At 40.0% G+C, this 24135-nt stretch overlaps 1 protein-coding gene across 6 annotated transcripts in view; it reads left to right on the forward strand.

Moving 5' to 3' along the window:
* The window catches only part of ITPR1 (inositol 1,4,5-trisphosphate receptor type 1), a 329086-nt gene that overhangs the window by 180433 nt on the left and 124518 nt on the right, over positions 1 to 24135 (forward strand). For all 6 annotated transcript variants that reach the window (XM_030307281.1, XM_030307282.1, XM_030307284.1 and 3 more), the window contains 9 exons: positions 357 to 482; positions 2837 to 3037; positions 5129 to 5380; positions 6733 to 6858; positions 9084 to 9212; positions 13459 to 13579; positions 16050 to 16234; positions 20263 to 20411; positions 21390 to 21501. In XM_030307281.1, coding sequence (XP_030163141.1) covers positions 357 to 482; positions 2837 to 3037; positions 5129 to 5380; positions 6733 to 6858; positions 9084 to 9212; positions 13459 to 13579; positions 16050 to 16234; positions 20263 to 20411; positions 21390 to 21501 — 1401 coding nt within the window. The remainder of the gene's footprint in view (positions 1 to 356; positions 483 to 2836; positions 3038 to 5128; positions 5381 to 6732; positions 6859 to 9083; positions 9213 to 13458; positions 13580 to 16049; positions 16235 to 20262; positions 20412 to 21389; positions 21502 to 24135) is intronic.

The following is a 24135-nucleotide window of genomic DNA, read 5'->3' on the forward strand; positions in this document are numbered from 1 at the left end:
CAGAAGTTTCAGGCATTGCTAGAAATGAAATCTCAGAGGCTTCCTCTCAGCTTCCACTCTGTATTGCATTTTTCCCGAATCAACTCTTTTTATATCTACCCAAGGCTAGTGGAAGAGAATATAGGAGAATTGAATAAGTTACTGGCGTCTTTTCACCGTCAGCGATGCGGCACCCCAGTGTCTTTACACAACAGTCCCTCGGCAAGCACCTTGGCTGGAACCCACTTAGCAGGTGGTGAGCGTATCATAGAACGTGATCTCTTGGCCTAGAGATAAGTGCTGTCTCCTGCTGACCTTCTGTTGTCTACTGCATTGCCCGTTTTCAACTGATTTTTCATCTCCCTCCTTCCACACAGGCTGAAGATACCAAGATGCAGGAGATAATGAGGCTGGCTCATGAATTTCTACAGAATTTCTGTGCTGGCAACCAGCAGAATCAAGCATTGCTACACAAACACATAAACCTGTTTCTCAACCCAGGGGTAAGACTTGAGGCCTATCTGGAAATCTGTGAGGGGAGGAGGGTGCGAAGCACTAAGGAAAAACAGCTGGTTCTTTTGCTGTTGTGACCACGGGGACTTGTTACAAAGCAACATTCATTCCAAGGGGAATGTTGGGACCATCTCTCAGGAGGACATAAATATTCCCCTTATTTTGGGGGGAGAAAGGGAAAAGGAGGAGGAGGTGGTAGGACAAGGTAAGGTATATTTTTATTTTTTCTTAACATTCTTCATTACATCAAATTTTAGCACTAGTGAGTTGCTAATTCTCACTCGCCAGCCACATCCTCCTGAGGTCTTGCATAAAGTTTTCTGTGTATGTAATACAATACATAATAATACGTTAGATACATATAAATACACAATATATTCATATAAAACATAATTGTTATATTTTAGTGTGTCACGTGTTTTCGAAGTACATGGAGTGCATTTTTTTTAGAGATAAATGGTGGCATACCCTACTTGTAGCTTTTTTCTCTTAATACATTGTGGCTATCTTTGCAAGTCAGAGATAAATTTTTCTGATTTTTGATGAGAATTTTTGATGGCTATGTGGCATTCCATAGTATGTCTGTAACTTTTTAAAACCCATTTCCATATTAATGGACATTTAGGCCAGCTCTAATTTTTGGCTTTGTATAATTCTACGAAGGACCTCCTTGTAAATACATGCACACTGATGTATTTGTTAGTACTGCTGGAGCTTTGGAGGACAGGACTACTAGAATTGTGATGTTAGGAAGAGAAAAGACAAAAGATACAAAGCTGAAAGCCCCCTACTTCATACCAGACATAAAACTTATCCCTCAATAACTCAGGGTAAAAACCACAGAAAATAAGCCTTCTAGAAGAGAACATGAAAATATTTTGATGACCTTGTGGAGAGCAAAGTTTTTTGTTTTTGTTTTTTTTTTTTAATTTAAGTTTTAAGTAATCTCTACACCTTACCTGGGGCTCGAACTCACAACCCTGAGATCGGTTCATACACTCCTTGAACTGAGCCAGCCAGATGCGCCCAGAGTTTTCTTACACAGTATAAAAATAGAGTTAATTATAAAGGAAAACATAAAATAAAGACTTCTGTTCACCGGGTGAGCTCATTAAGATCATCCAGAGGCAAGCCAGAGAATGGGGGAGGATGTTTGCTTGCATATATGTTCAATTAAGAACTCATGTCCAGAATTTATAATAAACTTAAGAAAAGTCAATAAGGAAAAAGGCAACCCATTTTTTAAATGGATAAAAAAAACTTTAAAATGAAATCATCTGTAGTAGAACATACCCAGATGGCCTGTCACTGGGACAAGGTGATCATCAGAGAAGTATAAATTAACTAAGATAGGCAAAACAACGTATGACTAAATTCAGAGACCAACAACACTGTAAATCAGCAAGGGTATGGAAAAGCTGTGGTGTAGAATGGAAATTGTTAATATCTTTTGAAAGCTGTTGAGAAGTACTTTTTAAAAAAATTTTTTTTACTGTTCATTCACTTTTGAGAGACACCAAAGTGAGTGGGGGAGGGGCAGAGAGGGAGACACAGAATCCAAAGCAGGCTCTAGGCTCTGAGCTATCGGTCAGCAAAGAACCCGTTGTGGGGCTCAAACTCATTGATGGTGAGATCATGACCTGAGCCAAAGTCTGACACTTAACCAACTGAGCCATCCAGGTGCCCCTGTTGAGAAGTAGTTTTAAAGCCAAACATTTATATTCTGCAACCCAGCAATTCCACTCTTGGATATAAAGCCAACAGGCACACACATTAAAATTTACCAGAAGACATGTTCGAGAATGCCCAGAGCAGCCCTATTGTGCGAAGAGTAGTGCCACTAAAACCTGCCGTTACACTGGATACGCCCCTAATGCCCATCAGCAATAGAAGAGATCAGCACACTGTGGTTTATTCATGTCATGGAATATACATAGCGGTATATTCTATGTACTGATACATGCAACAACATGTTGACAGCATCGCAAATGTACTATTAAACAAAAGAAAGCAGGCGGAAGACAGTACAGGAAGCTCAAAAACAGGCAAAACTAATCTGTGGTTGCAGAAATCAAAATAGGAGTTAAATTGGGTGGTAAGACATTTTGTTTCTTGATCTGAGTGCTGGGGTTCCCACCATAGTTCATTGAGGTGAATACTAGTTGTTTCCCTTTCTATATGTTTATTACACATGATTGAAAAGGCTTATGAAAAAAGGCCGTACAGAAGTGAGAAAGGAGAGCCATCTCTTCACTGGTTTAAAGGCTTCTTTGTGTGTTTTGTTAGACTCTTTGTCACTTTGTTCTCTGATGTCCCTGTGCTCCTGCTCTGACTCTTCTGTCAGATCCTGGAGGCGGTAACCATGCAGCACATCTTCATGAACAACTTCCAGCTCTGCAGTGAGATCAATGAGAGGGTCGTCCAGCACTTTGTTCACTGCATCGAGACTCACGGTCGGAACGTCCAGTACATCAAGTTCTTGCAGACGATTGTCAAGGCGGAAGGGAAATTCATTAAAAAGTGCCAAGACATGGTTATGGCTGAGGTAACAACTGCTTATTTCTATATCCCTACCTTTGGTGTTCCACACAAATTTTTAAATTACTACTCTCTGTATGAACTAGCACCCTCTCCTGGACCCACATGAAGGGACAAAACATAACTGTGGTTTGTTTGTGTGAGAGAGTGTGTTTGTGAGCATAAATCAGATACACACGTAGGCAAGAGTCTTATCAGGTTTTTCATAGCAGTGAATCTGTTTATTTTGAGGAGTTTGGGATCAGATTTTTTTGAGAGGGGGAAAATAAAACCAGGAGTAACAAACCAAAAATACGATGAATAGCGATTAAATGTGGATAGAAACCAGTGAGCCAGAACAGCCTATGTTCCTGTGAATAAGTTGTCTTTAATTATTCACTTCATTAGCTAGAAAAATTGTTACTTGATGATTCTTGAGAAGAAGCTAGACCGTGGGATTGGGACAAAGTCCTGCTTGGTTCTCTGTGGGAAGTCAATGCCCCATGAATGCTGTCTGACCAAAAAAGCCCTCTGCCACCACTTTCAGATACACTCCATTTCATCTTTTACCTGTTTAAAAAATGAAAACTTAAGTAAATCCACCTACCATTTGGATTTAAAATGTCATCTAATAAAGAACATACGATACCAGTGGAAGGTAGTGTCGCATAATTAAAAGAACTGACTTACCTAGGATATGAATGAAGGCTGTACTGCTTTACTGGCTATGTGACGTGTCAACTTCCCCAACCCTCAGCATGCATTTTTGTGAAAGAAGGTGTAGCTGTATTCACCTGAGGAACTGATATGTGAACTCATTGAAATAATGATGACAAAAATAGCTAACATTTCTTGGAAGCCTGCCATACCCTAGTCAGGGCTCTAAGCAATTTACATATAATCATTTATTTAATCTACAGGACAGCACCATGAGCTCATTATCTTCTTTGTCCTCAGTTTTATGGACAAAACTGAGGCACAATGAATCCATGTGAATTGATCCACTGATCCATGTGAAGTATTTATCACAATTCTTGGCACTTACTTAGAGCCTATGAAGGTTAGATGTTATTGTGTAAATAATATTGACTATATTTATTTTGGCTTCTGTACCAGCCCTTTTTGGATCTTCTGTATTTCATGCAGTGCTGAGATTGATTTATTCTTAAGTAGATTTATGAGAAGCCACATTCAGTCCTGGGGACAAGTTATAAGTAGGAAAGCCTTGATTTTTTGATGAGTGTTGAAAGTTAGGTGTATCTTTTTTTTTTTTTTTAACGTTTATTTATTTTTGAGACAGAGAGAGACAGAGCATGAATGGGGGGAGGGGCAGAGAGAGAGGGAGACACAGAATCAGAGGCAGGCTCCAGGCTCTGAGCCATCAGCCCAGAGCCGGACGCGGGGCTCGAACTCACAGACCGTGAGATCGTGACCTGAGCCGAAGTCGGACGCTTAACCAACTGAGCCACCCAGGCGCCCCAAAAGTTAGGTGTATCTTAATGAGAACTGGATAATTTGTGAAGAGAGAAGGCACTGCATGAGAGAGTTGTAAGAGGGATACTGCTTTTCGGGCATAAAAGGATGAAAACATTTTTTGAAATGTTTGTTTATTTGGGGGTGGGTGGCAGAAGGGGAGAGAGAAAATCTGTACCATCAGCACAGAGCCTGACACCGGGATCGATGTCACAAACCGAGAGATCATGTCCTGAGCCAAAACTAAGAGTCAGGTGGACACTCAACCAACCGAGTCACCCAAGCGCCCCTGTAAATATTTTTAAGTAGAAAAATCATAGCCTAATTACTAGGTTTGGAATTAAAAGTGCAAGCTTACAGTCTGCATTTCCACTTGATACATGAATGTTGGTATGCAGACCTTGTCTTCCCCCAATGGCTTTAGGACCACTGTCCTATACCTGTATCTGTCAATCGAAATGCTGCTGCTGAAGACTTTCAGTTGTTCATTAATATAAATGAAGTTTAGACGAGTTTGGTAAAACAGGTGAGACTGGTTTTAGAAAGCAAATGCCGACAGAACATCTCTTTTTCCCTTTTCCCTCATTTTTTAAATGTCCCCACCTCTGCAAGCTCATACTATAAGCAAGCCCCATTCTTTCTGCAGCTGGTTAATTCGGGAGAGGACGTCCTCGTGTTCTACAATGACAGAGCCTCTTTCCAGACCCTAATCCAGATGATGAGGTCAGAGCGGGACCGGATGGACGAGAACAGCCCTCTCATGTACCACATCCACCTGGTTGAGCTCTTGGCCGTATGCACTGAGGGCAAGAACGTCTATACAGAGATAAAGTGCAACTCTCTGCTCCCACTGGATGACATTGTCCGTGTAGTGACCCATGAGGATTGCATCCCCGAGGTGAGCAAGCTCTTCTCATGTCTCTGCATGTGGCATGTGGACTTGCAGCCAGCTCCGATGTGGCCTCACAGTACGATAAGATCTGCAGCTCATTTTGTAGTGAGGAAACAACATTTTCTCAAATGCCAGTTTAGTGTATGAAGAACACTGGGGGGATTTTAGTCCTCCTTGATGTCTCCTCAAGAAGAGTGGGAATCTGCTTCTGTGCTTCCGCTCTTGAAAACTAATCATTTAGCCTGTTGAGCGAAGAGTATTTGCTTGGAATGAATGTCTGAAAAATGAGATGGAGTGGTTTGAGATATGGTTCATGTGCACCTAAGACCTATTCTGCAAGTAGATTCTTTAATGAAAATGTGTATTGCAAAAATGAATGAATGACAATTATAAAACATTTAGGAACTACAGGTAACCAATAGGAAAATTAAAATAATCTATAATTCTACCACCCATAATAAATACCTGTTAAAAATAAATAAATACATACATACATACCTGTTGGGTTTTGGAAATGATTCCTTTCAAGTTTTCTGTTTCGTTGTTGATAAGTGTTGGCTAGTAACAACAATGACAGCAAAAACAGTGCATCATACAGTTTATATTTTGCCTTCGTATGTTTAAAATACATGCTATTAATTTATATCTTAAACTAAATACACATATATTTATAGCAGATACAGTGTGTATTTTGTCTTTGTTTAAAATATATGCTGGTAACTTAATCTTAAACTGAATATACTTTTATAGTATATGTAGTATATATCAAATAGATGTTTTTAGATGAATTTTTGAAAAGTTAATACATTATGAAAAGTTCAAATAGCAGAGACTTTAAAGGAGTAAACTATGACATATCTCCTAATCTGTCCCTTCCCACCCCACAGAAAATTATTATGGTCTTGTACATCCTTCTAGAGTTCTGTATATAAACAAATGAAATAAATATTCTTCATTGCCTCCCCCGTTTTTTTTTTTTTTTCCTAAACACAAAAGATGACATTCTGTATACACTGTTGTTCTTTTTCATATCTGTCCATAAAGAGATTCCACATTCTTTTTTTTTTTTTACAGTTACATAAAAATTTTATCATATGGATGTACTATAATTGCCTTGCATGTCTGTTTAACCAGCTTATGCTAATAAAATGAGATAATTAATAACTGATGACTATAATAAAGGAGAAAAAAACAAGATCACATTTTTCTCACAGCCTTGTCCACACAGCATTTTATCAGACTTTTGGACTCATTTATTTGACAGATGGAAATGGTGTTTTGACATAGTTTTAATTTGCATTTCCCTTTTTCTATGTATACGAAATTGGTTTTTCAGAAACATCTATTTCTGTCTTCAGGTTAAAATTGCCTACATTAACTTCCTTAATCACTGCTACGTGGATACTGAGGTGGAAATGAAGGAGATTTATACCAGCAATCACATGTGGAAGTTGTTTGAGAATTTCCTTGTAGACATCTGCAGGGTAAGGCTTTCTGGAACTAAGGGGCAGAGCGGAAATGTTTGTGTATGTGCGTGCGTCTGGACATCCTTATGCAGGCATGAGGAAAATATTCACGTCATTTCAGCTTGCTCATGTGACACGGGGAGGCAGATGTGGCTCTACACTTGCACACGCCTCATTTCTTAATGCCTTTTACCTCTTGCTGAGAACTGATTTTATTCATCACATGTCAGAAAGGTGGGTTATTGCTTTTCATTTCATCCTTTATGGACTGATTTGTGAATAATAATCCGAGACATACTAAAATCACATTTGAAAGTTTTCTTTTCCTTGACGATATCTCTCCTTAAAGGACACCTTCCTGAACTTGAGCATTTATCTCCTTCAGTCTGGTGTCAAGGATTCTGCAAAGCACTTCCCTTTGGATCTGCTTTCCTGACCTAGCAGTTGGATGGGCTTCATATTCTGGATTTGGTTTTGCTCTGAGCTTAATACTGTTTCTAAAGCTGCAAGACCACTACCTAACAAGGCACACCATGGATTCACGATGAGTTTTGTGGTGGTGGGTTTGGGGGATGGGGGATGGTAACCAAGTTCTTGAAAGAATGATTGTAAGATGATTTTCGGAATCTTCATGTTAATAAGAAAGGTGCTTTGGAGAGTCTTACACTGTGATACTCTTCGCTTGATGGTACAAATTACAGTGTAAAACACCCTGCAAGAACTTGTTTTCTTTCTAATCAAGGTCTGTGTTTAATAATACTCACATGTTGGTATCACAGACAAATGTATACATATCTATTTTTTTAATCTCAATTTCCTCCTAGTCTTTTAATCCCATAAATCTGGTTTTGGAGATTGGAATGGAAGGCCTGCTCTTTTTTTTGTGGGGTTTTTTTTGTTTGTTTGTTTTTTAATCAGGGCTGAACAAAGCTTTCTGTAAAGGACCAGATATTAATATGTTCAGGTTTGTGGTCCATCTGGTCTCTGACACAGCTACTCAAGTCTGCCCTGGTAGTTTGAAAACAGCCATGACAATAGGTAAATAGGTGGGCATGGCTGTGTTCCAATAAAACTTGATTTATAAAAGCAGCCACCAACCCGTAACTGTGCTGACCTCTACATTACATTATTCAGAAATGTAAAATCAGTTACTAATTTCATTCTCTGAATGTGTCTAAACTGCTCAGTCTTAAGCTGACAATATGGCAATTAGTTAATAAAACATGATTTTTTTTTCCTTCATAAATTTTTATTGTAAGCAACATTACATCTCAAATTACAGCACTAATGAATTTGGTAGTAAAACTTGATTTTTAAAAGTGTATTTTCTAAATCTTTTCCTCTAAATGCCTAATCTTATTTTAAGTAGCAAAATTAAGTATAATGCCAGTAAAACCTAAAGTCTCTCACCCCAAGACCTATGGAATCAATGATTTTGACTCAAAACTCCACTATTTTCAGCAGTATTGCATATCAGTAACTTTTTTTTTAATTGAAGTATAGTTGACACACAATGTTATATTAGCTTTACTGTACATTGTAGCAATTTGACAACTTTATATGTTATGCTACAGTAGCATTTTTATTGAATAGAAGAGTGTTGTAGCGTTGGAGAATATTACACACAGTGGACCTGATATATTTGATTCTCTTGATCATATATGTTAGGAAACATTGCGTAGAACAGATGAATGGCTTAACAAGGAGCACACTTCACTTTTAGGGGAAAATACAGACAACTGTAGTTACTATGCCTCTTGTTGCCTTTTAAGGTATTAGATTTGCCACACATGGCTAGGAATTTGGAAGCAAAAGCCCTGTAGGTCCCATACCGACTTTAAAAAAATTTTTTTAATGTTTATTTTTTTGAGAGAGCGTGAGTTGGGGAGGGGAAGAGAGAGAGGGAGACACAGAATCTGAAGCAGGTTCCAAGCTCTGAGCTTTCAGCACAGAGCTGACAAGGGATTCGAACCCACAAACCATGAGACCATGCGTGACCTAAGCTGAAGTCAGCTGCTTAACTGACTGAGCCACTCACGCACCCTGGTCCCTTATCAATTTTGTTTTATGAGTCTATACTGGGATACACAAGTTGATCAGTTTCTCTGGCTGCATGATTTATTGTTGTTATTTCAAGCCTTTATTTTCGTTTGTTGGATTAGCAGGAGTGGTTACAGATTTCTTAATTCTACAGCTGATCTACAGGTTTGGTGTGTTGTCTAAAGCATCCACTTGCCTTGCAGGCCTGTAACAACACAAGTGACAGGAAGCATGCAGACTCAATTTTGGAAAAGTACGTTACTGAAATCGTCATGAGTATCGTTACTACCTTCTTCAGTTCTCCCTTCTCAGACCAGAGTACTACCCTGCAGGTAAGAAACACAAGCGGTGCAGGGCCTTCCCGACAGAGCTTCAGCAATTGCTGTTGGTGCTGATATGGCAGTGAGCAGCTGTACACGAGCCTTCGTGGATATAAGATCCTTTGCTTTCTCAGGATGCCCTTGGATAAATAAGCACCTGAGGATGTTTTTCTTCACCAGATGGTTCTATTGATTGTTGATCTTTTTTCCTTACAATGCCTGTTCTTCCCCCCTTCAATCTTGTTGATTCCTCCCTTCCAATTTTAGGAGAAGCAGCTTTCAAATAGGTGCTAGCATGTTATTAAGGCTTTTTAAAAACATGTTTGGAAACCTCCATTTTAACTCCTGAAGTGTGTGCCTTAAGCTCATCCCAAGTGCTGCATGGCAAGAGTGAGAAGTCTTTTAGCCATGACAGCAGGGCTGGTGTATTGTACAGCAACATGGGCATGTGAACTCCTTTGTGCACGGTGCTCCTGGGGTGTGCAGTGCAGCAGCCCTGCATGCTGGTTCTCACTGTACAGTTTCAAAGTTTTGAATCCATGGATCTGAAAGAGAATTTCATTCTTCGACTTGAAAAAATCACTCCTCTTTTTATAACTTAGGTCTGGGTCAACTGCTGTGGGAGTCTTACAGCAGGTGCGTTGGTACAGCCTACAAGATGAAAGTTGGCCTTGGTCTCCAGTGATCAGAAGAGAAATAGTAACCATCCTTGTCATAGAAAGAGGTAGAGGCTGTCCTGGGGTTGAAGGATGGCCCAGGGTTATTGGATTATAGACAGATAATCCTAATGCAGGTAAATTCTCCAAGCGAAAGGTGATTCATGGTAGTATCATACTCATTAGTATATTTATCACATCCTGCTCTATTTCATTAACATGCAGAGAGTTCATATAAGCTCAGTATAGTCTGTGAGGTAGATGATGTTGCCAGCTTTGTAGCTCCATAAACTGAGGCTCAGAAAGTTTAATTACCATGCTGAGTCATGGTCACAGCCATTAAGTGGCATAACCATGATTTCAACCTACTTTTCTCTGATTCTGAAACTTGTGGAGTTTTTAGTGAGGTGCATTTGCTGGGAACTATTGGTAACCTTCTGTTTGGTTAGAAATAACTATAAAAGCTAGCAATTAAGCTAAAGTATTGCAAAGTTTGAATGCTATCTTTCAAATGTCTGTATATATTCTTGAGTAATTGGGGAGCAGAAACTGGTTGGATCCCAAGCGCATGAGTTACCAGAGGCCAGAATGTGTTCTTTACCAAGTGCTATTATGCTGAGAGCCAGCCAGGAAAGCTGCCATGGTTGCTAAGATTGGACTTGCTGCTTTTGCAATTTAAAGTGACAATCCTCACAGCAATGCCCATTCTTCTATGGATCGTGAAATAGTATTGCAAAACCAAAATGTCAAAGTAAGTCAATCAAATTAATTGGAAAACTATTAAACAGGAATGTGAGTTTTGGTTTCCCATTTTGGTCACTCCTCTCTCTTCTTATTGCCTTACTCTGAAACCAATTTTTGGACCACCTAATAAGCCAGAATGGTCAGAGATATGAATCTTCAGTATAAATGTTGTAAGTCCCAGCAAGACTCAGGTTGTCCATATATACTTAGAATACAAAATCCAAAGTGGATTTTAGTTTGTTTGTTTTTTTATGGCTTTCTAGAGCATGTATTTTCCAAGGAATACTATTTTTGGAGTTCTCATGGCCTATCTTGTTTTGTTTATATGCTGAACAGTATATGCGTCATTTCCCAGCTAGATTTTTACCTCCTTCCTGGCTGCCTTCCTTGTTTGTTTAGTTTTTTCCTTCTTTTCTTTCAACCCAAGCATATGAGGAAGGAAAATGGTGAGCTTGGGTTTGGCCATGTCACATTTATTTTATTATTTATTTACTTATTGCCAGTGGAATGTCCAGGAGGCAGCTGGGACTATGGGATCTAGGGAGGAAGGATAGAATTTTGGAGGCTTCAGAGCAGGATAAAGCTGGTTTCAAATTCGCACTCTTTGCCTTATCAGCTCTGTGAACTTGGCTTGGTCACAGAACCTGTTTTCTTATATTTGAAACAGGGCTGTAATGTCAATCCTGTAGGCTATCGTGAGCAAGAGAGAAAATATTTGCGAAACATCTAGCATAATGCCTGGCACAGAGTAGCTGCTTAGTAAATATGATCCTGTACTTTTTCTGCTACACCATAAGCTACAGTAAGAAGGGCATAGCTATGCCTTATGTGCATAGTTACTTCTGATACTGCTCTGTCCCTTGTAGCTTTTTGTGCTGGGGACCTGGTAGGTGCTGATTCACTGAGTAAGTAAATGAGTCCATGAGACTCAGGAGAGTGGAGTGGTAGAATCCAGATATAAACAGTTGTTAGTTGAAGTCATGGCCAGGAAAATGAAGCATTTTACTAGAACAGACTGGTCAGAGCACGTGTAATTAAAGATAGCATCTAAAAGAGGCCAGAGGAAGGTCTTCACTTGATCACGCAGGCAGTGTGGGATTCAGGAACAAGCAGGGCTTCAGGATAAGAGAAGGGAGGATTTTACGAAGAGGGTGATGGGCAGCCGTGTTCTTTAGTCCAAGAGTTTGAGTGAGTTGATGGCACCAGATTGCCCATTGGAGTGGGTCATTAGAAAGCAGCTACACTGGCTAACGTATTCCTCTTTTGTTTATCCAGAGGTGAGACGGGAACAGAGCAAATGCCAAATAAATACTGATTAAATTGAATTGAGTCAAAGGATACTTCTTTCTTTGAGTTTGGGTGTTGGGTTCCCATCCCAACTCTAACACATATTCCCAGTGGGGTGGGTGATAATACCACTGCTTAATTCCTATGGTCATGGTAAGGGTTCCATGAGATATGCAGAAAGCACTCAGCACTTGGCGTGTGGGAAGTGTTTTCCATAAATGGCTTCTCTCATTGGGAACGTTGTGCTCAGGAGCTAAATATCAGGGTTTTGCAGCCAATTTCTCAGGCTCTTTATGATCTTGTCCTCTCTTAGTAACGCAGTTTACTGTCCTGGGTAGCTGGGAGGTGTAGAACAGAAAGTACTTCCTGAAGAAAGCAATAAGATTCTGCTTTGCAGGTGAACTTCGTGGAAAGAGCACAAATTGTCAGCATCAGAGAGCCCTGAGGTTGACTGACTGCTCTGGCACCACTTGTTAGTTCTTTTGGATACTTTCTTTTAACTTTTATGGGCCTCCATTTCTTATTTGTGGCATTAAGGCAGTTCATGTGCTATAGGATTGTTAGTTGAGGCCCCCAATGAGCTTTCACCTGATATGTGACACTTAATAAGTATAAGTTATCCAAACATTGTTCGTAGAAGAGGTTCTGAATTCTTATTAACCTGTTGTGTTGTCTTGTAATAGCACCATGTTTTTCTCCCTAGCACCATGTTTGTTTGTTTTTTTTTCCTTCCATCTCAGAAACTTCTCTACAGTGTTTCACTACTTTTTTTCTTTGCTATATTAGCTCCTGCTGTTTTTTGGAGGGGCTGTGCAAGTCCTCTTCCTACAAACTAAAGTCCAAAGCTACCTGGATCCAGGTAGCTATGGATAGAGACCAAAATTATAACTTTGAAATGCATTCAGAAATCACCATCAAACTGATAAAGTAAATGTTTGAGTTCTTTTATTTTAAAAAGAGCAAAATTTATGCTGTCATAGAATAAATCCTATCATGTAGTTAACTTCCCAGGACTCATCTCTAGTAAATGAATATTTATAAAGTATAATATCAGAATTCTACTCTGTTTATATCATGGAAGACAGTGCTAGAAATAAGTATGCATTCTTCGTGAGATTCACTTAATAGTTTGTTTTTGCTAATCAAAAACAGAGGTTCTACATAGAGTATACAATGTCTGGAAAGAACTTTGGGTTATTCTACCTCAATCCACTCATTTTATGTATTGGATGAAGTTATAGCTCAGATGTAAGCTCATTTGCCTCAAGTCAAATAGCCAGTTGGTAACTGGACAGGAATACAAGTTTTCAGACATTGATTCCACTGTTGATTCTTATGGTCAGACTTGAACGGTGTCAAGTTTGTACGTGGCCTTAAAATGCTTCAGATTTTTTTCCTCCTTTGATGAGGCACCTGCTGGAATCCTGCTCATAACTAGTCACCCCTTCCCACTCTTGCAAAGAGTCCGTTACCATTAATTCACAGTTCATTACAATGTCTGTTTCTGATCTGTGTGTCAGTGATCTACAGAAAAGTCATATTGCCTGTCTCTTGGCCTCTCTTCCTTGCAGACTCGCCAGCCTGTCTTTGTGCAACTGCTACAAGGTGTGTTCAGGGTTTACCACTGCAACTGGTTAATGCCGAGCCAAAAAGCCTCTGTGGAGAGCTGTATTCGGGTGCTCTCTGATGTAGGTAAGCTATCAGTGCAGTTGGGAGTAACATGATGACAATGAATTACCTCACAGCAGTAAAGGCCACTCAGTTTTATTGAGCACTTGTTACAGCTCTTCTAGAGTTCCACACACCGGAAGTTGGCAGAGGTAGAATAGGAATGGAGGTCTTCATGATAGCTAACCCTTGCCTTCTTTCATCTACCAAGCTGGCATCTCCCAAAGCGAAGAGCCAGTAAGTCCCAAAGAGAGAGAGGCTTTGAAAAATACAGGTGCATGGTTAAATGTTAGGCATCTCTTGGCAGGTCCCAGTGCACACACACTTACTCAAGGCCCTGGGAAGTCTCTCTCAAGAAACTAATTTGTTTACTCCAGTAAGTGTATTCAACCACATGGGAACTTTTTTTCTTGCTAAGTGCACATCCAATCCCAGGGGGACACCCTTTCTCAGAAAAGGTACACTGCTCCCTATTGCCTATCAATTGTCGCCTCTCTGGTAGCTCTGAAAATGACTGCTCCCTTCACCCTGACTTTATCAGACTCTGTTACTCGGCCCTACTCCCCTTCATAAATGGGAAGCAAGGGGCTGTCTTCCTGCATAAATTTAAGAAGAGGTATCTCTTTACATTCCTGCAGACAGGCAGCACAGAGGCAAGTCGGGTTCTTGGATTATCAAGTAGCTGTCCACCAAATATAAATTGTGTTGATTAGGGTTTCTTGCCTGATTTCAGTCATCCCATCCTGATTTCCTTGATTCTCATATGGTAGGTAATGGTGTCTTTTTACTGTTTATGTGGTACTATCTCACAATAAGAGATGAAGCTTTTGAAAGAGTGTACATTATAGGTTCATGATGTGATATCTTAGATCCAGGGCTCTGAGACTGTATCCCCGAAACCCTGTTCTCTACCCACATAGGATTGTGCATCATGAAGCTCTTTGTTGAAATTTGGGCAGGTTGCGGAGTTGGCTAGCTCAGCACTCATTAGGGAGATGAAATGCTTCAATAGTCTTGGCAGTGATTCGAAAAGACAAAGGGAGTTGATGTCTGCAAAATGGCAGGGCATGAAAGCCGCACAGCACACTCAGCCCAGGAACTCAGACTTCTGTCCCTTGTGGAATGCCTTCTCCTGACTGAAATCACACCCAAAATTCACTGTTTTCATTGTTCATCTTCTAAAGGGGTATCTAAGGCACATAGTTTCTACTGAGTGTATGCTGTGCATCCTGCTTTTTGATATTAGTCATATTTCCCCCCCATATTTCTTACTTGCTGTATTAAACTGTTTGAAATTTGTTGATTGGCCGATGTTTTCTTGCCCCACATTGTGTTTTGTTTTCTTTTGTTTTTACTGGGACTTAAACCTTTGCTTCTCAGATTTCTTCTTCCAGGGTGCTGGAGTTGTTTTTAGAATTAGATATAGGTAATATAACACCTTCTTTGCTTCTGGTCTTATGAAGCATTGAAGACATGAAATAGTTGTCTTGTTTTTTGGAGGTTGTTGGATTTTCCATATTGAAAAAAAGGATTGTTAGTTATGTTCCTTTTTAAAAAGTTTAACTAAAGTTTTTATTTTGGAATAATTTTAGATTTATAGGAAGTTGCCAAGATAACACACACAGTTCCCCATGTACCTCTCACCCAGTTTCCCCCACTGTCAACATCTTACATCACCCGGGTATATTTTTCCAAACTATGAAACTGATGTTGGCCCATAGCTATGAACTACACTCCAGATTTGGTACCACTTTTTCCATTAATGTCCTTAATCTGTTCCAGGTTTCAATCTAGGCTACCATGTTGCATTTAGTTGTGATGCCTCCCCAGTCCCTTCTGGTCTGCGACAGTTTCTCAGACTTTCCTTGTTTTTTTTTAATGACATTAATAATCTTGAAGAGTGCTGGTCAGGTGTTCTGTAGAGTATCCCCCCTTGTGGACTTGACTGTCATCTGTCTCATGATTAGACTGGAGGTTTTTTTAAGAGGAAAAGAGAACAGCCTAAATAGAAAGGATAGCTTATGTTATTAAAAATGTTATCTTTTGTTTTATGTTTGGCTTAAATTGGCATTTTGTAGATTGTTGTATAGAACACCACTGAGAGAGAATTTTTGGAAGAATAATTTCTTGGAAAAATAATTCCCTGTTGTGATAATTCTTCAAATATATGAACAACATGAGAGACCTTAAGATGCCATTCATTGAGGAAACCCATTGAGGTCTAACTTTGACCTGCCTGCCTAAACTTTGACCTAAAACATTTCAACATACTTCAGAGCTACCCCCCCCCCCCCCCCCACCGAATTCATATTGAAAAGCCCTGACCTAACGATGTCAAAGTTCATTTGAGTTCCTCAGTGTTGACACAAGCATGCAAGTGACCTATTACAGGCATGGATGAATCTGCCTAAGGGTTGATGGGGGGAATTAAGTCTGTCTTTAAGGCATCTCCCATGCAAGTTGGAGGCTCATGAGTCCTGTTTCTTCTGTGTAGCCAAGAGCCGGGCCATCGCTATTCCTGTGGACCTGGACAGCCAAGTCAACAACCTCTTCCTGAAGTCTCACAACATTGTGCAGAAAACTGCCATGAACTGGCGACTGACCGCCCGCAATGCGGCTCGCAGAGACTCTGTTCTGGCGGCTTCCAGAGACTACCGGAATATCATTGAGAGATTGCAGGTAATGTCAGGCCCAGACAGGAGTGAACCTGAACCTGGCCTGAGGTGGTTCCCACAAAGCAGCGCTTCCATGAGCCAGAGGAAATCCAAGATGGGCCAGAAAGAGATGTCAGCATGTGAATGGCTAGTCAAGCACAGTAATGTGTGTAGGACCAAGAATGCAAAGCTGCTTGGGAAGAGAAAGGCTTCTGGCAAAGTCATGGTCTTTAAAGGTTTTCGACAGATTTCTTTCTTTGCTTTTTTTTTTTTTTAAGTTTATTTGAGAGAACACAAGTGGGATAGGGGCAGAGACAGAGGAGAGAAAGAATCCCAAGCAGGCTCTGCACTGTTAGCGCAGAGCCTGATGTGGGTTTGAACCCACGGAACCAAGAGATCATGACCTGACTTGAATCCAAGAGTCAGACGCTTAACCAACTGAGCCACCCAGGTGGCCCTGTATTGACAGATTTCTTCGTGAAGAATGGGGACTGCTCTTTTTAGGAAGGAATAATGAAGTATTACAAAAGGATGCTTAGAATAAGGGCATAAGTGCTCCATTTTTTTTTTTTTTTTAATCACTCTGGGATATTTAGCCTCTGGAATCAGCAGGTAAACAAGTATTATAATGTCCAAGAGAAGAGTTTTCTCTCAGAATGAGTCAAAAGAAAATAAAACCATTACTAAATTGTATCTGTATTTTACTTTTTTCTTGGACATATGAAGAGATCAATCCCTTTGTCAAGTGGAGAGTAGTGAATATTAGGTGCATGTGAAACACTTAAACTTCCATCATAACATTAACATCTTTACACAAGCACCTCAAGTGATTCTCTCACAGGTAGTGCATGGGCTATAGTTGGAGAGTCTCAGCCGTTTCAAATGAGCCTGCTGGAGTGGTTAAAAGCATGAACTCAGGCCAGTGCCTCGGGTCAAATCCTGACTCCACTGCTTATAAATAGTGTATCTTTGGGAAGGTTACCTCACTTCTCTATGCCTCAGTTTCCTCATTTGTAAAATAGCATAATAATAACATCTACCTCAGGGTTAATGTGAAGATCGCGAGCATTGATTACATGTTCCGGTTATCTGTGCCTGCCTAATGAGTAACACCAATTTTTTCATTCTCTTAGTCTGTTTAGAGGTTGACTGGGCTCAATAAGGTGTCTGTTGCTCAGGGTTTTGAATGCAGTAATGGTCAGATGGCAGCTGTGGTTGGACTCATCTTGAACTCTTGCACATGTTTGGCAGTAGATGTTGGAACCCCAGCTGGAGTTGTCAACTGAAATACTCACCTGTAGTCTCCCCATGTGGTCTGACCTTTCTCACAACATGGCGGCTGGATTCCAAGATCAGCATCTCTAGAGAGAGACAAATGAAGGCTGTATTGCCTTTATGACATGGTTTCAGGAATCACATAGCATCACGTCTGTCAATTTCTGTTGGTCAAGGCAGTCACAAGTGTCTATTTGAGGTTCAAGGGAAGGGGATATAGACCAGCATTTGATGGGAAGAATGTCAGTGACACGGTGTAAGAAGAACATGTAAGATAAGATATATTGCAGTGGCCATCTTTGGAAAATTGCGTACACATAAACCACATAGAACAGAGCCTGGCACGTAGTGAACACTTGATCAATGGCAGTGCTATTATGATTATTACTGTTACTGTCACTTCTGTGATGACTGTAATAATGACGATTAGATAAAACATGAATCTCTGTGAGGTTTATGTAACCTGCCTAAAGATTCATTCATCAGCCCCATTCATGCTAGGCACTGGGATACAATGGTGAGCAAAACCACAAATGATCTTTGCCTTTATAGATTCTCAAGTTTTGGAAGGGAGGTACGTGACTCAGCTAATCATACAGGTGAAAGTAAAATGGCAGGAGAGACCATGTTGCAGAGAAGTGAGTAGTGCTACAGAAGGATGATAAGGAACCTAATCGTGTCCACAGCTGGGATGGTGATCCAGGAAGGCATTGCTGGAGGAGGGACATTTGAACCGAGATCAGAGGAATGTGTGTGACTTGCTTGAAGAAAGAAATAGAAGGGAGGGAAACAGCATGTGAAAAGAACATTATACGGGACAAAAGTGTGGTGCACTCAGAGACCAAAGGAAGGTTAGTATGGCTGGAGCCCATGAAGCTGGGGGAAAAGGAAGCATTTCTTAGGTCAAGGAAAGAATTTTAGCCGCACCGTGACAGACCCAGTTTTTAAAGATAATTTGGTTCCAAATAGAGTGTTTCCTGACTCCACTATGTTTTTAAAGGGGAAGGGTATTATAGATTCAGAATTGTTTGAGTGCATAGTACTTTTTTGTCTGTTCAAACTAAATAAATTATCTACGGCCAAGCCAGTTTTTTTGTGCCCTTCTTGAATTTATTATACATATTCTTGAGAAGTAAAATAAAATCTGTATGCCCATGTAATGCTTGGCTAGTGGCTGAAAGGGTCCTCATTATCTAATGATTTATCTAATGAATCCCTGGTAGTTAACAAGATTGCCTAGGACAGCCAAAGTTATAATGTAAGAACATTCACCTGTGGTCTGCTTATATAATTAATCCCCATTGAGACATCCCCCTCACTTAACACCAGCATCTTTCCCTGCCCATTGCTTTGCCATCCTTGTCTGTTGGTCTCTTCTCGATTGCTCACTGTTAAACATTTGACAATACAATGCAAATCAATTGCAATGTAAAGTTCAAACCTTGCAAAAGATGCAGGATTTTATGAATGTAATGTTGAGAAGCTACTTGAATCCCCTGAAAATGCTATAGACAAAGATTTGCCAGAGTTAGGACCAGTGACTACTGAAGAAGAGAACTTTGGGAAGCTTTCAAACTGTTGGGGAAGCTAGGAGAGTTTTGCAAAAACGACCCTCTTTTTGTCTATGCTGTGAATGTCCATATGAATTAAGGAGTGTTGGAGTATACTCTTAATTTTTTCTGGGGAAATTGCCTCCCCCAAGAAGTAATTTGATTCATGCATTCTGTCTGCATCCTAAATATTATTGAGTGATTGCAAATTTTGTTAAATATAAAATAAATAATATAAACCTGTTTTAGTTTTTGGGTAAAAGATAAATCAATTCTTTATGACCATTGCCTATGAAATTTACATCTCCACTTGAGTTGAATGCATTTTAAGTGCCCTGTCCCATGCAAATCTCTTTGGTTAACTAGGCCCTCCTAATACTGTCCAACATGATGTGTTAAGCACCTGCCTTAGCCAGCTTCTAGTTAAGTTCTGAGTTACCGAGCCATCCAGATGACTTTAGCATCTTTTGAAGATAACTTCTCATCTGTTTTCTGCCATTTGCCTTTATATGGTGTTTGTTGTGTTGGTTTTGCTGCTCTTTCAACTTCTCTCTGTTTTCCTCTCCTACAGCTATGTGTTTTGCATTTGAAGACCATCATGCTATCAGGGTACATGTATTTAGCATGTTGATACAGCATGTTCATTCATTTGTGTTCTCATTTTTGTATGACTTTTTATTATATGAATAATTCATGCTCATTGGAAATAATTTGACAATACTTACAAGTACTCATATGTGGGAGAAAATCAGAATCACCTGCAATCCCACCACCCAGAGAAAACTAGGAGTGATGTTTTGATGATATTTGGTATATATCCTTTGATGTTGATATTTTCTATACAAAATCAGATCATATAGTCCATCCTATTGTTTAACCATTTTTTTACACTCATTGTAGACATTTTTCCATGTGGTTGAATGTACTTTTGTGCATTATATTTTAAAATATGTGGAATGATCCCTTGAGTAGCTTAAAGATCATCTAAAAAGAAGGGCTGGTGGGGCTATTCTTCCCTTGTTTTCTGCATCAGGGGTTAATGCTTCGGATACCTCTGGGGCAGCGTTTAATAATTTGAGATAAATACCAGACGTTACTAAAGGTACTCTAACCTAGCCTGGCTTGTGGTCATTTTTGAGGTCAGATATGAATGTTCTCACTCTCCTGTAGTCAGCCTGGCCTGAGCTGCTCACCAAAGCTGCTCACCAAAGCTGTCCATCTGTTCCAGGACATTGTCTCAGCCCTGGAGGACCGTCTGAGGCCCCTGGTCCAGGCAGAGTTATCTGTGCTCGTGGATGTGCTCCACCGACCTGAGCTACTTTTCCCAGAGAACACAGATGCCAGAAGAAAGTGCGAAAGCGGTGGCTTCATTTGCAAGTAAGCAGCCTCGTGCTCTGGGTTGGTCTGGGGCAGAGCACTGCTGACCAGATGAAGCACTTGCTCATGAAGAAGCAGACGCTCGCCTTTTCACTTTGATCAATATAAGGTCATGTGTTAGAGTCCTGTGCTGACCTTTCCAAAGTAAGTTTGTAGGTTTGGTTGTTCTTCCCGACACTTGTTTTGGTGAGTTTCTCCTTTTCCCTGCATACCCCATCATTTGTCTTCCACTCCACAAGAACTGACAGAGCGCCCACCATGGGCTGCAGTACAGATGCAGAAACGTCGTGAGCCTGCTGCCCTCAAAAAGCTCAGATCTCCCAGGACCCCACAGTCTTTACCTAACACCTTTGTAGTTGCTTAGGTTTTGCATTGGTGCATTACCTAAACAACAGGTTCCATGACCAAAAATCTTCATCTGATTTTTACCACTAAGTTTAGTTGGTTGTTTAACTTGAGAGTCAGCTCTGCCTCTGAGTTTCGTACTTTTCTGGGATGCTCAAGGGACAAGACTGTGGGTAAAGGAACGGTGTTTTTTCGCCTTCACAATCATCCTTATGAGGCTTTTTTATACTTTATATTTTAACAGTGCTATGGGCACTCCTCAGTGGATAAAGAGCTGCACTGTATAAATTAACAAGTTTGAGTGGACTTCTGTCCTGTTTCTTCTCTTCCTATAATCTTTCTATCACTTGTGGTAGACCCCTGCCCTCTGAGCCCTTTTGCGGTTACTAACCAGCAGGTGTCGCCATTGAGACGCTATTGAGACACTAACTGGCTGTTCTCAAAACAGTGAATGGCCAAGCATGTTTAACCTGGGAGTCCTTGATAAATATTTGTTCATTTACTGCCTAGTTACAATAAGTTTCTTGTGAAGTTTGTTTATTTATTTATTTACTTACTTACTTACTTACTTACTTACTTATTTAAATGTGTTTTCAGGGACCTAATGCATGGTTTTCCTCCTACCACATTCAGGTTAATAAAGCATACTAAACAGCTACTAGAGGAGAATGAAGAGAAACTCTGCATTAAGGTCCTGCAGACTCTCAGAGAAATGATGACCAAAGATAGAGGCTATGGAGAAAAGGTACTGAATGTTATTTTCTTGTTAAAACAGGGTATTTCTATGAAGTTGACTTGGGGTTGTGGGTTAGAAATATACCATAGTTCAGGCATATTGACTAAGGGGTTAACTTCTTTCTTTTTTAAAGCTAATTATCTTGTCACGAAGAGTAGCTACATCATATTCCTTCTCTTTTAAAAGGCACATATACTTAGCTGTTGTATAGACTGCTTGCTACATAATGAATCTAATGTCAGGGAAATAGTAATAAGACTTTTCATCTAAATTCCCAACGGGAATGCAGACACCTCTTGTGTATCCCAGCGTGCATTCCTGAGTTTTGGATCCAGCTAAGCATACCTGTGGGTTTACTTCTTTCTGGGGAGATGTTGCACAATCCCTGCAGTGTACTAAGAAACTCCCTCCAGTTCTAACTGGAATTAAGGCAGGCAAACACACCATTTCTAGCTGAGATTGGGAAATGGGCAATCCCTGCGACAGGATACTTCTTGGCATCAGCAGTGAGTAAGGATGTTTAGAGACCCTCACAGTTTCAATTTTGGTCCAATACATGGGGAAAAAACAACAATCTCATTGTCCCCCACCCTTTGACCCCCCACTAAAAAAAATCTGGGCCTCAGTTTAAAATCTCACCAGTTTTCATTTGAAGGTAATAGGTCACTAATTATCTCCAAGCCACTTAAGCAGCTTTTTCTGAATTGGTAAATCGACTGATGTCATTGATTTGTCAAAAAACCCAGTAACTCATTGATTCATCTCTGTGAAGAAGCCTTAATAATTAAATCACAGCCTTCTTTTTAAAAGTGGATAGTTACAACTGTATTATTCCAAGTATAGAGGCCTGCAGGGATCCTGATTTCTAACCTAAGCAATACCGAACGTAAATATTAGAGCTATTTCACATATGAAAATCTTTGGATAAGAAACATAAAACAGCAAAGTACACAAGCCCTTTAGCAGTATATATTTCTTCACTGTACCCAGATTACTTGGCTTTTAAATGTCACTCTAAGTTTTAAAAATACATAAATTAAAAGGTGAATGAATGTTGACTAATTAGGAAATAAGTATCTATAACTCAGGAATTTGATGGTGGAAACCTGCTAGAAAAGAGTTTATAAATACAAATGATAGACATGAAGAAACATTGTACAGATGAGAAATGATGAGATGTCCCGTTCATACATACACCTGTATAGGCACCTACGTAGGTCTTGCACTAAAAAAAGAAAAAGAAGAATAGGAAGGAACTAACAGCAGAGAATACCAGACAAATGGCATTTTTTTTCACAAGATCTTTATTTTTCTTTGAGTGAGCTTTAAGAAATTTTTAAAAATATAATTCCAGTTACAGAAATTCACTCTTCATAATAAGATAGAATCCACCAAAAGGGCCATAAACAGTTATGAATATATTCGTAGCTTTGGGGGCATAAAACTTGATTTTCAAAGGTTGAGACCAGTTTTCTCTCTTTTAGAGTATCTGTTCATCTCTGTGACTGAGATTTTTATAGTAAACTTGGTGTCTCTACTCCCACAAATGTTACAAGTTGTGATTATATTTCCGTTTCTCTGAAGTTTTCTTTTTTATACCATAGAAAGTAGAAAATCTAGGAGTCGAATCTGTTGCTTGGCAGCCAAGTACGTCAGGGTCTTTGGGCTGTGTGGAAGGTATGCTTCCCCACTGGCTTTCCCTGCCTGTTGGTGCTAACTGGGAGAACATCATTACAGACCACGGGAGATACTGGATCTGAGATGTTGTAAAATTGTCTGTTATAAAGCTCTTGGAAAATGTTAAAGCCTGGGGATTTAAGAGGGCAGTAGGTGGAGGTTGTTAGGAAAAAGTAAATAGTTGAGAAGAGCTTCTTAGACCCTGGCTCACATTCTTTTTTCAGCTGGTGAAGAAATTAGCCACACCCAGGCAGAGAGGCTTAAAGGAAAGATGGCATGTCTTTCCAGTCTGGTTGGGGGCTGTCATCCCCCTTTATGAAAGTGAAAATACTGCAGGCAAATGTGGGAAATGCCATGCAACCAAGGAAGACATTCCAGAAACCCATGGTAGTCAACAGTTTCAATGCCTATAGCACATACTTAGAATGCTTCTGGCCCTATGCTTTGTGTGAAAATGCTTCTTAACCCTTCATGTTAATGGAACTAAAAAGAGTGGGGGGGAGGACGTTAAACTATTTCTGTTTCTTCCGATCCAATAGTGAGTATTAAATTTGTCCTATTTTATTAAGGCTGTTGAAAATGGTTTTGATGTTTTGCTGGCTGTCCCTATTTGAGTAAAGATGCATGACGTAGGGGCAGGCCAGCTCTTTCAAGGGTGGAAGGAACCCAGAGCCAAAGAACTAACCTTTCTCAGGCAAACCAGTTGGCTTTAGTTGATAAAATAAATGAGGTGTTCTTTGGACTGGATGCTCAGGGCACAAGGGCAAGTGTGAAGTCATTTCCGTCTTCCTGGCCCAGTTTTCCTATTAGTTGTCTCTTAAGTGGAATTTGTCCCATGACTACTACCCTTCTGGGATGTGCAGAATTGTTCTGCCTCTCTGCCTTGTCCTGAGTCTTCATGGCCATAGTCTGATCTGGCATTGCTTTGTCCAGCCCTCTGTCCACACACAAGGAGGCCATAGCAGA

This window comes from Lynx canadensis, chromosome A2 (assembly GCF_007474595.2).
Source record: "Lynx canadensis isolate LIC74 chromosome A2, mLynCan4.pri.v2, whole genome shotgun sequence".
NCBI lineage: Eukaryota > Metazoa > Chordata > Mammalia > Carnivora > Felidae > Lynx > Lynx canadensis.